Consider the following 14,845-nt stretch of genomic DNA (forward strand, 5'->3'; position numbering starts at 1 on the left):
CTGACCATAAAAATTACTATTGCTACAAATCCTAAGTCATAAACTATTTCCAATATAAACCAAATGAGGCTCTGCAAAGAAACTTATTTAAATATACACAAATGTTTTTCTAAAGAACTCCTTTTCTAATGCTATTTTTCTTTTTTTTCTTAATACACAAACACCATCAACATCTCTTAAAACATTTTGATATCCTTACTCAGAAATATCATGTTTGCTAAATAAGATTGGCAAAGTACCAAGTCCTATTTAGAAGGGCTTCATACTAGCAACAAGGGGTGTAAAGAAGGATGATAAAAGGGACTCTTAATTTACCAAGAAGGTACTAAGCTATTTATGAGAAAGACCAGAGCTGATCTTTAAAGGTAGATGTCATTCTAGAACTAAGAAAATACACCAACCACTTAAGAAAAAGTAAAGCTCATTTCTTAGCCTCATTTAAATATATATCATGTGAATTTTGTTTGGTTTTTTCCCTTTTTGAAATAAAATTACTATTTATCAACCTTGGATGTTGCACATAGAAGCATTCTGACTGCCACTTAATTCTATGTTTTTTATAAGGCAAACTACATAACTGCATGTCATACAGAACCCCATTTATAGCTCTGCCTGAATTGCCTGCTGAGGATCTGGGCATGTGTCTGCCAGAGTGGGCTACTGATAAAGAAGTGGAGCCTTATTTTGTCTTTGGAAAACTCAGACAAAGCCTCCTTTGCTATGCTGGCTCTATTTTAAAAGTGGCTGCTGAATTAATCAAATTCCTAAAACAAACAAAGTACTAATTAGTATAAAGCATATGGTAGATTGTCCTTGACATGTGACTAACATTTAAAAAATTTAGTAAGCATACACCATTAATAACAGAAGCTGATGAAATAGAGTGTAAAGTTACTTGCTTTTCTAACATTTTATAACAAAAAGTTACCATTAGACATATAATAAAATATAGTTAAAATGAAGAAAATCTGTTTGTGTTCATCATTACCTTGATGAAACTAATTCTGCAGTAGGGGTACTATATAGATAATTATAACAATAATAATAATAATGGAAAAATTGTTATTAAAGAAAATATTTCACTAAGAGAGGTACCAGAATAGCTATTATTGTTAAAACATGTACAAGCTGTAGTAGCTGAATTAACAATATATTAACTTAAATTAATACAACAACTTTAATTACAAGAATTCTGAATTACAAATGTACAGAAACCTTTTATTCATGGGTGAAATAGCAGCATGGTCACAGCAAGGGAGTACAAGCACACACACTGCACAAAGCAATCTGGTAAACTATTCTCAGACTCAATTTGATCAATGACATTAGGCTGAACATTTGTGTTTCAAAGAAGTTTTATAGAATCAGACTTCAGCAGACTCTTAGCAACAGCAGTACAATTGCAATTTAAACTAGAAATGCATGCAAAGCAGAAGCAATGACATTTACATTTGTAAGGCTGTTCTGTTAAGCAGCAGTAAGCAAGGCCTTGCTTACTATGGTAAGGAAGAAAGAATGTGCAAAAAGTGAACCATTTTCCTCTTGCTCTCGTCAGAATGCTATTTACTGCAGAAAGCTGTTTAGTTTAATGTTTGCAGCAGAATTCTTGAACTGGTATTCTGCATACACAGCCCAGTCTTCTTAGAGATTGCCACCATTTATAGCAGCAAATTCTGAGAAAATAATATGCCACAGGTTGTTCTTGTATTGATTAAGGCATCACATGAATATAAGATTGTGTGAAGGAAACAAGATGTGAAGCAAGGTTGCTAGGCAAAAATAAAGTAATATATAAAGCTGTTGAAGTGCTCAGAATTAATGGTGTTCCCAGAAATATTACTAAGTATTAAAGTATAAAGAATAAGCCTTACAGGCCTGTGGAGAAACCATTATGAAGTCTTGAATTCATGAACCTATATGAAAGCAACCCAACAGTGTCTGGGGAGCCTCGATACAAGAGTGAAATGATTGTCATTAAAACCAAAACCAAACCAAGAAAAGGCCATCCACAGAGACAGGAAGGGTAAACTGTGAAATACACTGATTTGATTCTTGGTTTGCTGATTTAGGTCCCTGAGGAACATGAAGAACAATCATGGCAAACCCAGGAAGGTGAGTTTGAAGTAGCTGCTCCTCTCTGCATGCAGATTAGAATCACTTAAAAGCAAAGAGGAAGCAGAGAAATAAAGGTATGAAAAAGTTCATCATCATCATTACATACTCTGAAGGAAAATTACCTCTAGACCAGGCTTCAACAAAGTGTGTGATTTCTATGGATGAAAAGTGGACAGAAGTTCTACACAAAGATCCACAGGTTTTTCTGTTCAGGACTGTCTGACATAAAAGCAAATAACCCAGATGGTTGCAAGGGCACGTATTATTCTCAAAAGCAGCTTTGGATCACGTAAAGCAGAGCAGACGAAGCCTTGGCCCTTAAGGTGAAGCAGCTCTGGGCTAAAGTTACTGTCTAAATCCCAATGTTTCCTCAGTACCAACTGAATTGAAGCAGCTTCCTGATAATGACACAGTAATGCTGTTTATACCAAATGTATACACCACGTACTGTGTTCTATGAAATAACATTTCTTTTTTAAAATAGGCAGAGCCAGTCAGATTAGTTCATTTTCAAAGAAACAATTCTTTCTGATAGGATTGTTCACGATCCATATAGACACATTTCCAAAACAATGCTAGTGTAAAAAGACCTGCCTGTAGCAAGCTGCAGGTAGCTCCCATGACAAATCAGCACATATAGGACCTATAAGCCCTGATTACTCATGCCTTGAAAGGCAGCTGAGTAGTAGTTTAGGGTTTTAATTTCAAGCATTCTTATTTCACTAAATCGTTGGGGTTTAGTAGCACTATAAAATTTTTTTGGGTTTTTTTTTTGTTGTTGTTGTTGGTTTTTTGGGTTTTTGTTTTTTTTTTTTCCAATGTAATACCCTGTCCATGAGGAATCCTAATGATCCTACAGGCCCAATGAAACTGTAGTAAAACACCAAATATATATTCCTTCATTTTACTGAAGCAGAGAAAGGCCTGTTTTCCAAATCTTGTAATTTTTCCACAATGAAAAAAAAAAATCTAATAAAATCTACATGCTGACTTTAAGGATTAATTCTTCCATTTGCTGCTATCTTTCTATCCATACACCTCATTATCACCAATTGTCCTAGAGCTGGTCACAGTTTTGAGCTGAACTCAGGAAAAAAAAAACCCAACAGAACATGCACAGAAGGTTACTCTGCACAGATTTCTTAGGCAGCTCACTCTTACAGAAATACAGTGTAACTACAGCTTCTTTAATATGATGTCTTCATAATTTTTTCTTTGATGACAGACCAAATACATTCAAAATTTATAAGCAGTTTCACAGCACATGGTAGAAAAACATTCTACCAATTTTATATTGCTGTGCAGCGTTGCTGGTTTTTAAGGTTTTAAGCATTTGGTTTAAGCAGCAGCAGAAGTGCATACTTTTGCATTAAAACATGCACTACTATGAACAAAACCACTTATACACTGAAGATTTTTCAAGTCAATTTATGTAGCTAAATCCAGGCTACAGCTCTCCTTAGCTAAGTTAGAAGAGCCACGTAAATAAAGATTTTACAGAAGTAATCACTGCTATTTGTGCATCTTTTGCATTAAACTTTATAGGCTCAGACACTCAGTGTAGTATTACTTCCCCATCCACAGACAGCATAAGATGTACTTCCTTCAAGCCTAGCAAGAAAGAAATGCAGTAACACAGGACAGTCAGGGAGGTGCTGCAGATGGATATACTTAACTGATATAGCTCAGAATCATATTCAGTGTATATGTATTTATTTTGCAATTATCTGAGAACACTCTAGACTTGAATAGGCATAGGGGGAGAGAGATCTCCAAGAAACAACACTTTAGCATAGTGAATTATCCCTGGAAATTCTAGGATACAGTACTTTATGGGTATTCTATTACTTTCCCCTTTACATGAGTTCCTAAAGCTCCAGGTACCCTCAGAATTTCTGAAAAGTAGTGTATTTCCTGACAATATAGCACTACTTAAAGGGGGAAGAAAAAAGCAAGCTACTTCAGATAGATCCCAGCCACAGAATTCCCAATGACATTAATGGAAGCAATTTGCCTAAAATCTCCATTCTTTTTTCTTTCTAAATTTCAGAGGTGGTTTTAAGTGTAATTTTCTAAAACCACATAATGTATTTTGCTTTTTATTATTCAGTCTGTCTGAGGCTCATTCAGATCTTATTTTTCCTCTTGGCAAATTTTTGTACAGATAGAAGAAAATCTACAGCAAGAATGACAACTACGGATTATAGACATGAGAGCATAAACATCAATTACCTTCTTACAAAAGAGGAATTCAAGTAATATTTAGTCTGCATTAAGACATAATTATGGGTAAAATTGTAGTCTATCTACCAGTATTGATTAAAACCAGTGTGCTGAGACATTGCTAGGTTACAAACAGGTTGTTTCTACCATTTATCTTATAAGGGAAAATAAGGTAGTGTAGCAAAGCAAAAGAGAACTTCATGATATGAATATTAATCAATTGCAACTGCCCTTTTGTAAAGTGTTCAACTCTATGTTTGAGGAATACATTCATTTAAACCAGAGTTTTGATGAAAGATTATACCATATTACCCACCGTGTGACATTTAGGACACTAGAAAGTAAAATTAGGATCGTATTTTTTTCTACTGAATCTTAGAAAATTCTGGATTAACTCAGTATTTGATTAGTGAATTTCAGCTTATTTTTCAAAATGAATTATGAAGTGCAGCTATACAGTCTGCAGATATATTAACAATTGGTTACAGCTTTTCTACTGTGCAGTAAGCAAGGTACTGTAAAGCTTTTAGTTATTTTCTCTTGGCATTCATGCTGGAAACAATTAGCTTTAAAAAAAAAGGTTGCAGAGAGCTGAAATAATAATCTAGTAAATAGCTAAAGTTCTAATCTAATTGATAATATTTTATCTTTAATTACAGTTCCTTTATATACATATATTATATGTATAAGATATAAAGGACATCTACTTTTCTTCCCTGTCTTAGACTGATAGAAGTAAACAAAAATAAAATAGACTTAGTTCTGAAAAATAAACTTCAAATAATGTCCTAAAAAATATTTCCTCCTACCAAACCAATGAGTCTGAATTTATTCTACCTAATGATGGAGTAGGTCCCAGGAAGCAGCCACTGGCAAAACAAGACAGATATCTCCAAATGGTAATCTCTGTTCTTTACTAACTGCTAATTATAAACCACCAAAAGAAACTTTTGAGAATATGAAGGTATAGAAAATATTTGAAGATTCAGTGATTTCTTTCAAAGGCATGCTTTACTCATGCCTCACTTAGAGCAGAAATGAAGGAACAATTAAATAAATAGGTGAACTTTTTATGGAAAGTCAGACTGTTCAATGCAATGGTTTCTCAGACCTTTATAAAAATACCACTATCTGTTGCAGTGGGACTAGTCCTTTACTGTTTTGGGGATCAGCTTATTAGCTTATTATCAGTAATACAGTAGTTACTATTAATTTCAGAATTGAAGCATCAAATTATGTAACACCAAATAATGAGACACATACCAAGAAGTTGAATACATTCTATTAGGAGTATGAAATATTAGTGCTTTATTACTTGTATTGATGTATGACAATAATCCTCAGGTAATAGTAATAGAAAGCATTAGTAATGGCATTTTCATGTAACATTAGTGAAATAAAAATTTCACTGATGCCTCAAGAGAGTGATAAGCCCTACTTATCCAGAGAAAATAGACATAATTTATAGGCTGCTTATTCCAGGTTACATAACCAGAGTTATAATCAATACATGAAACAAATTACTAATAATTTTTGTTTGGTTTGTTTTCATAGGAAGAAGAGGCACAGAATTAGCTTGTTAGAGTTTTCTTACTTCAAATACTATTATGTTCAAATGCATTGGGCAGAGGAATTCAATTCCATAAAGTTATTTGATAGAACTGACAATGAACATTAAGCAGGATGCTCCGAGGACTGAAGCACCTCCCCTACGAAGACAGGCTGAGAGACTTGGGGTTCTTCAGCCCACAGAAGAAAAGGCAGGGGGGTTGCAACTAGCTGATCTTCAAGATACATTCAAGGCCAAACCATTCTATGATTCTGTGAGCAGTTTTAATGAAGTCAAACAGCAACAGTTTTGTATTAGTAAAGTTTGGGAGAGCTTTGTTTTGAATGTTATGTTTTAGGCATTAAGCTTCCATGTTCTTAACAGTATAGTTCTTTAACTGTAGTTGTATCAATGCATAACAATAAGAAAAAAAATGTAATTAGACATCTTTTCATTAGGCTGTCATTAAGCTCTCCATTTTCTTTGTGTCAGGCCTAAGCACAGATACCAAAATCTTTAATATTTTCAATGGGTATCCTATCCTTTAGCCTCATTTTTTGAAAGGAGACTGGGGCTTTTTGTTGTTGTTACTAATGCTGCTATTTGGGTTTTCTTCATAACAGAAAAAAAATCTGAAAATGAAAGACATCACATTCCCTTAGCTCATGGTTGAAGGGATTTGAATATTCTGATGGATGTAGTGTTCTCGTCTGGTGTGATTTACCATGGAATCAGTTATCAGGAACAAATACAATGCCCTGAGCTGGACTACTTATATGATCCAGCAATTACAGAAGAGAAAAAATAACATGTAATAGCAACCACTGTGATCTAGCAGTCATCTTACCCAGAAGTGAAGGCATTTTAAGGTAAATAGCCAATTCAGTAAATTCATGAGCTAAGAGATTCTTACTGCTATTTTGCTTTATAAACAATGGAGATGAAGCCACTGACTTTTCCAGTTACAAAATTCTCAATAGGAAAGGCTGCTGAAGAGAGCCAAATAAAATATACCTAAACCCAATACACATAAACACAGATCAATGCTTCTTACAGTGCCTCCTTGAAATGATTTCAAATGAAAAAATTTAAACAAATCAGGATAATAAATGCTATGAAATTGCTTAGCTATTGTAATTGCAAATGTTTGTACTGCAAGATTACAAAAGCCATGGTTCACAGGAAGTACAGATGGGTTGTTTAACCTGACATCTTGGTAACATAAAATCAGAACAGTGGCTACTGTAAAAGAAAAAAAAAGAAGATATAGTACTATTTAATTAAATATAGTTTTATCTAAAAAATATCAATTTTTGCTTTCCCTGCAAATCACACACTTAGTAAAACTATCACCACTCAAAATGACAACTGAAAACCTACTTAGAAAAAAGTAAGCAATGAAGAAGAAATAGTTAAAAATAGTGATATATTTTCCCAGTCCTAAAAGGAGGTAATTTATTCTGAACTTGTTTTTCTACCATACGTATAGGAATAAAAGTATTAAGGATGTTTTAAAATATGGATATTGAAAAAAATATGGATGCAAAACTTAATACTTAGCCAACATAAGAAGAGTCCAATAGTGCACAAATTTTGTGATTTGATTTTATAGTAAAGCTCAATGTAAGAAAGATCTTTCCTTCTTTCTTTTATTGCTGTATACCAGTGTTACACTTCCTCAGTTGGGAATACATCACTGTTTACTAATGTTTAAAATGGGAGTGGGTTGACCCTGGCTGGATGGCAGCACCCACCAAGTAGCTGCTCTATTACTCCCCTCCACAAGTTAACAGCAGGGAGAAAATATCATGAAAGGTTCATGAGTTAAGGACTGGGAGAGATCACTCACCAAACACTGACAGAGGCAAAACATTAGAAAAATGTTTCAGACATTAGAATTAGAGATATTAACTGAGTTTATTGCTAACAAAATCAGAGCAGGATACTGAGAAGCAAAATAAGACCTTAAAAACATCTTCCCCCCACTCCTCCCTCCTTCCTGAGTTCTACCTGTTCTACCCCAGCAGCACAGGGAGATGGGGAGTGAGGGATTTGGTCAGTTCATCACACACTGTTCCTGCCATTGCTCAGGGAGAGAAGCCCTTTCCCTGCTCCAGCATGGGGTCCCTCCCCTGGGAGACAGTCCTCCAAGAAGTTCTCCAACCTGAATCCATCCCTTCTGCAACAGTTCTCCACACAATGCTGCTGCTGTAAGACAGCTCACTCTTCCACAGGGTGCAGTCCTTCAGGCATAGTCTGCTCCAGCATGGATTTCCCACAGGGTCACAAGACCCACCAGGAAACCTGCTCCAGCATGGGCCCTCCTGTCTCCATGGGTCTGCAGGTCCCTGCCAGCCTCCTTTCAGGCACCCACCAGCTTTGGTGTGCATCTCCTTCATGGGCTGCAGGTGCATCTCTGCATCCCTGTGCTCCAACATGGGGGACACAGCTGCTCCACCATGGTTTTCACCATGGGCTGCAGGAAAATCTCTGCTGGGGCACCTGGAACACCTCCTCCCTCTCCTTCTGCACAGACATCGGTGTCTGCGGAGCTGCTCCTCTCACTTATTTTCATTCTGCTCTTGGCTTAGAGCAGTTATATCTGCACAATAACTTTTCTTCCTTCTTAAATATCTTATCAAAGGGGTTAGCACCGTTTCTGATTGTCTCAGCCTTGGTCAGCAGTGAGTCCATACCGGAACCAGCTGACACTGGCTGTGTCAGACATGAAGGAAGCCTTTGGCAGCTTCTCACAGAAGCCACTCCTGCAGCCCCCCTGCTACAAAAGACAGGTCATGCTAGCCCAACAAAAAAGCCAATGCTTAAACTAGAAAATTATTTTAATTCAAAAACAGAATTTAAATAGATAACTACAATAAGAGGTGAAAAATAAACCACAAACTAAGTTGATCATGAAACTGTTACACACCATATTGCTTAATATAATTTTACATTGACTTTTGAATATTATTTCTCATATTATAAGCACTGTTTATGTTACAGGATATCACTTTCATTTTAACAAACCATGATAATAAAGGGTAATATTAACAATAAAAGTCTACATCTTCTAGGCAATAAACAGAAGTATTAAATCCATGGGGAAAATGATTGACAAAAAGAAGCAATGGAAAATAATAGAATAAAGCATTTGTCCAATATTAAAAAAAATAAAGAGATGGAATAAACTATAGATTAGTTGAGGACCTGAAGAAAAAGAGGCAACAAGGAAGCTATGGAAAAAAGCCAGATTTCATAAACACACACTTCAAGTATTTGGCATCTTTCATGATCTCAGAAATCCAAACTGCACAAATTTAAAAAGAAACAAATCATCTCAAGTATTATATATTAAAAAAAAAAAAAAATCTCCTGACTTTGTTTTGCTATTACTGCAATTGCAGTTCGTGATTACAATTTGCCATCATAATAGAATATGAAAAAACATGGTAATTAAGAATCAGAAATGATAGCTGATACAGATTGTGTTTGCATTGAATCCCAAATACCAGAAAGGTAAAAAAACCATTTCTTATCTATACAGAGGGTAACTGGAAATCCTCTTCCTAGGATTCAATGTGAGAAGGCCAAGCTGACTACTGGAGAAGATAATTACACTGCCTCCACGTACCACCATGTTATATTTCATTCTTTGTTGCCAACCTGGCATGTGAAATTAAAAAAAAAAACTTTGTCGATCAAAAGGTAGATAATATACATCAATATCATCACCCCTCAAAATATTTGGTTGGGATTAATTTTTTCCACAGTGATGATGTTCAGTAACAAGAACAAAAAAGATAGGTACAGCAAAAGTTTCAGCCCAGTAGTTAAGATGCACCTTTGCTCCCTGACTGGGCTTCTTGATTCGACTACAAGTTTGTAGATAGTCATTGCTAATAAGTATCAGCAGGCATCTTGAAAGGAGGAATCAGCCTTGCCTTAGTTCCAGATTTTGACACTCCACACCCCCAGTGACTGACTAGTCAGAAAAAGGATTACAGAAGCAACTTTCCTAAGACTGAAAAAAAGCTTTGAGCATGTAGTGAGAGACAGCAGAAATAAAATGTTTAATTGATACTAGCTTATTAAGGAACAGTGATTGTAATGGGGTTAAAAAAAAAATTACACATGCCTCTTTAATGCTATTGCCCAAGGAAAAATCAGATTAGATTGCAGAATTCCTTCCCTTCCCTGATAAAAGGAAAAGAAAATAAAAATTAAACCAAAACAAAACAACAAAAAAAGACTTCTGTACTACACGTACAAGTGATTAGGAGGGAAAAAAGTAAAACTGAGTATTGCTTATTCTAATCCTGGAATTTGCACAGGACATAGGACAGATACTGGGCTCATGGAACCCCAGAAGGAAAAGAAAATTCTCATGTTACTTTAGAGCTGAGAACAGCACTGATATGACAGGAAAAGCTCTGTTCTTAGTCCTCAGGATTCACTGCTCATCTTCACTAGATTTTTTTTTCCCTTCTCTCTCTAGGACAGAGGATTTTACAGGATCAAATTTTATGACTTCTCAGAACCTGCAAGCAAACAGATTTTCCAGATATACACTGTGAGCTATAAATCTCAGGTTGTTTGGAGACCAGACCAGGGAAAGCACAGGCTATTTTTGAATCCCGGAATACTACTTTCTGCACATTTCTTTCTTGGCCATGACACCCTAAATGACAATAAAATCATTGAAAACTCAGGCTGTCTATATTTCACAGGCATTTCAGTGCTCTTAGTAGAGGGAGAACATTTTATAGGCTTTGGGCAAAAACCTAAAAGTCATACATGGGTTTTTTCTGTGCTTATGCATTCAAATTTTCTTTTGATAGCATGGGACAGAAGCTTATGTTCTTCTCTTGCTTTTTTTAATTCAAAGTCCTTACTGCTTAAACACTTCTAAACTGGATCTAATTCTAATGTAACCTAAACCCTTTTAACCCAACCTAGCCCTGAGCCCTAATTTAACATGAGTCAGGGTCAAACTGAGGAATTTAGCAGCAAATAGCAGCAGTAAGTAGGGAAGGAGAGAGGGAAAAGGAAGAGAGGCAGGTTATTTATAGGAGGTTAGAAGAAGTATTTTAGGCTGGAGAAATATCACAGACAAGAGTGAGGATTGCACAGCTGAGTCACCTCCCCCTAGCCCTTTGGTAAAAACAAGATGAAAACAAACAAGGCTGGAAAGAAGTTTGAATCAACAGGTCACGAGAAACCAGTGAAAGCTGGCACACCCCCTTTGCTGTATCCTCCAGACACTCCTGCTCGGGTGGAAAACAGAAGCTCTTTTCGGATGGAGCATCCTGCACTGGCCAAGGCTGAGGCTCAGGCTGGACTCTGACTTCCCTGGATTCTCCCCTCTCCCTGCTCCCACCCATGCTGTCAGGGCAGTGCTCACTCTCAGTGAGGGCTTAGCTCTGACTACTGGGAACATGACTGTCCTAACCTCAAAAGTTCAGCACTAAGTAAAAGGAGCCCAGGGGACGAGGACAAAGTTACATCTTCACCGACTGTCCCTTGAGACCAAAACTGAACTGCTCCCCACCCCTGAGGAGATCATTAACAAGGAGGCACTGCCACTGTGTTACTCCCTCCTAAGCCATGTGAACCACCTGGCTTGCCAAGGAGGGCTGTGCAGGCACGTGTTAGTTAGATATGCAGAGCTGGCATGCTCTGGAGTATACATATGGATGTACAGGCTATATTCCATATTTCTTAACGTCTGACAGAGAATATGCAGCCAACTGTTGCCATTCTGTTGGCTGCCACCTGCCTGTTTATACCTGGAAATCTCAGAGCATACACTCTTTCACTGAAGACATTGCATAAACATTGGTCTCCGTCAGAGGCATGCAAATTACAAGAAGAAAAATCATTAGGATGCTAAAAATACTTCCTAACAATATCAGGTGGGAACGTAGCTATTAACAAATTGCTCACATTACTTCAGCAGCAATGCAAGAAGACTCCCAAATGGAAAGTACCTTACAAACTTTTCCAGTGTTTTGACAAATGAAGAACCAAGGATTACCTGGCTCAACAAGAAATTCACATGCTGTTCAGACACAGCCTAGTACTTTTCAGCATAACCACATAAATGTAAGTTGTGGCAGATAAACAAGGGAAGGGGACTGAAAACAACTTCGAGGAGTGCTTTGTAATAATCATTCTCAGTTCTGGTTCAAGAGAACTCATCTCGTCCTGGGTTTGAATATTTCATATATAAACAATGCAGTCAAACATTTGATCTTCATTACCATTATAACAGCCACGATAATGAACATTACTAAAATTAATGGTGAATTATAATGAAGCACATAATCAAAGAACATTAGGACCTTTGGAGGTCACCCTGTCATATCTCCCTCCTCAAGCATGGTCACCCACAACAGGCTGTCCCAGACCACATCTGGACAGTTTTTAAACATCTGCAAAAATAAAGACTCAACAAGTTCTCTAAGCAATCTGTTCCAGTGCTCAAAGTAAAATAATGCTTTTTTCATACATAATTTTTTTTCTATTTATAAAGTTTTTTTTCCATAGAAATGCTGTTCTTATGCTTTCAGATTATCATATACACAGACTAAATTCCTACTTGCATGAGAAGCTGAAATCGTTCATAATCCCTTTTAAAACAATACAACCTTTATGATATGAATGCCTGTTTCCACCACAAACACAATCATTATTTCAAGATAATACCTAAGTACCAACAGGATTGCTTTTCCCTGCAGGTTGACATTTAAAGTTGCTCTGGTTGGACTACTGTTCAAGTCAGATAAATTCCCCCTTTATTAGAGCAAGAGAGATTAATCTTCTTTTTTCTTTTTTTAATCTTTGCACACATAAACTTGCATACATATTGCCTGATCAAAGCAAATATAACTGCATATATTCATTATCATCTGTTTGCAGTAAGAATTCTATCGGCATAACTTAATCTAAGCACTTGATTTATTAAGTGTTTGATGGAAGCAGAAAGTTTTTTCCCATATTATTTACATTTTGAGTATGCCTATCTGTGCCAAAGTTGGTTTTAAAAATTGACTTTTGAAAAGTTTTATATTCCTAGCATTTTTTAATAGAAACATATGGCCCTAATACCAAAAGCTGAACTATACTAAACAAATTTTTTTCTAGACATATTGCCTAAGGAAAAACCCACCATATTTTTCAATACAAAGTTTTATATCAAGTTTTAATTATTTGCATATGTCTAAGTGTGATTCCCCCAATATTAAACTTTAAAAGTTTATGACAGCATATTCCAAGAATTATATGAGAGTTATCAGCATATTAAAAGTATAATTAAGTAATAGCAACACATTATTAGTTCCACATACGTTCTTTAAGACCATCTTACCTCACATATAATGCTAATCATACCCCATATTTTGTCCTTCATTGCTCTCACAGTCTTCATGGTTTTGTATTGGGGTTTTTTGCACATGTGAGTTCTCTCTCATATGATTTTTTCCTTGGTTTCATTACTAGTGTCTCTCTTCCTTCTAGATTTCAAATTACATTTTTGTGCTATTTTAGTTTGCTTACAGCTGTCAAATGGAAATAAAATGACGAGACAAAGTTTTGAATAATACTCAGCATAAAAACCTGTGTGCTGATAGAGTTATTTCTTTCCTTGACTGTGGCCTGATTCAGTCTTATTGTGATAGAGAACTTTCCCTAGAGGGTGCATAATTGTATTATTTTAAGATTTTACTTTCTATCTGTTAAGAAACTTTTTGTATTTATTCTACATAGCATACATTAATTAGCTAATAGGCAAGTATTCTACTTGTTTGAGAACCCATGTTGTCAGTTCCTCCTTGTACGCTGAGATAGAATCACACAATATTGGGTCTTTTTATTAAACTCAGGACCAAAAAGAAATATTTTTCATACTTTACAAAATAGTACTGAGAAATAAAACTAGCAGTATCTTGAAACATTAATAGAAACTAACATTTAGAATTTCTGGCTATAATTCAGGCCTCTTACTTGTAGAACAAAAATTCACAAAGGTGAAATTTTTTTATCATCTCTTTTGGCCTGACTGTAGGTCTTAAGGCACCTCAGATGTTGCTCCCATGACTACCATGCCAAGAAAGAATTAAGCTGATGAGAACTATGCTAACTTTAGACAGCCCATGGAAATACTACAGCCCTTTTCCCTGTTTTACAGAACCACCACAGAAGTTTCCCTTTTAGCTACCAGAAGAAGGGCAGCTGAGAACTGTTTTGGGAGTCCTGGACTCATGACAAAGGAGCATTAGGTGGGCAAAATTTGAATGGCATGTAGTAGTTGAATATGGGAACCATGTAACTCAAAAAACATCTGCACTGTGCCGTGGTCCAAAACTGCTAAACTCAGCAAGCCCTGGGAACATCTACCTCTTCCAAACAAGCTTCTATTCATCAGTTAACTGCAACACCATTCTTCTCTGATGGGCAGTTTCCCTGTATGCTGCTTGGACTGAAATTTACTGAGGACTGGGACAAGTCATTGCCTTAAGCAGACTGAGAGTTGCTTTAAGAGAGAGCCTCTCCTGGCTCCCCCTCTGAGTTTCTGTAAATATAACTAATTTCTAGTTTTTGAAGCTAAAACAGATCTTACCACATTCCCTTTGAAAAAGTTAATTTCTGAACATTATTCCAATAAACACAAAAAAGACAAGGCTAGAGTGTAATTTATCCCTTGCCCATGGAAGAAAAGGAAGAACTATTAGAGAATAATCCATACCTTGTGTCGCAATCTTACTAGGGGCTGATAGGGCCTAAAGTTGTATCCTTCCTTGACTGGCCACCCCTCTGCTCCCAGAAAAATGCATCCAAGAAGTAAAACAGTGGACCACCACATAAACATCTTTACAGGTCTGTTTCTGTGAAAATAAAATGTACAAGTTCAGAGATGCAATATTACTTTAGCACAAGCTGTATAATAAACATTTCCAATAC

General features: G+C 36.2%; 1 protein-coding gene across 1 annotated transcript in view; it reads right to left on the reverse strand.

Annotated features, from left to right (window-relative positions):
• Positions 1–14,845, reverse strand: part of FSTL5 (follistatin like 5) — a 269,724-nt gene that overhangs the window by 231,777 nt on the left and 23,102 nt on the right. The window contains exon 2 of the mRNA XM_059844470.1: positions 14,631–14,769. Within this exon, the coding sequence (XP_059700453.1) occupies positions 14,631–14,753 (123 nt within the window). The 5' untranslated portion in view covers positions 14,754–14,769. The remainder of the gene's footprint in view (positions 1–14,630; positions 14,770–14,845) is intronic.

This window comes from Haemorhous mexicanus, chromosome 4 (assembly GCF_027477595.1).
Source record: "Haemorhous mexicanus isolate bHaeMex1 chromosome 4, bHaeMex1.pri, whole genome shotgun sequence".
NCBI lineage: Eukaryota > Metazoa > Chordata > Aves > Passeriformes > Fringillidae > Haemorhous > Haemorhous mexicanus.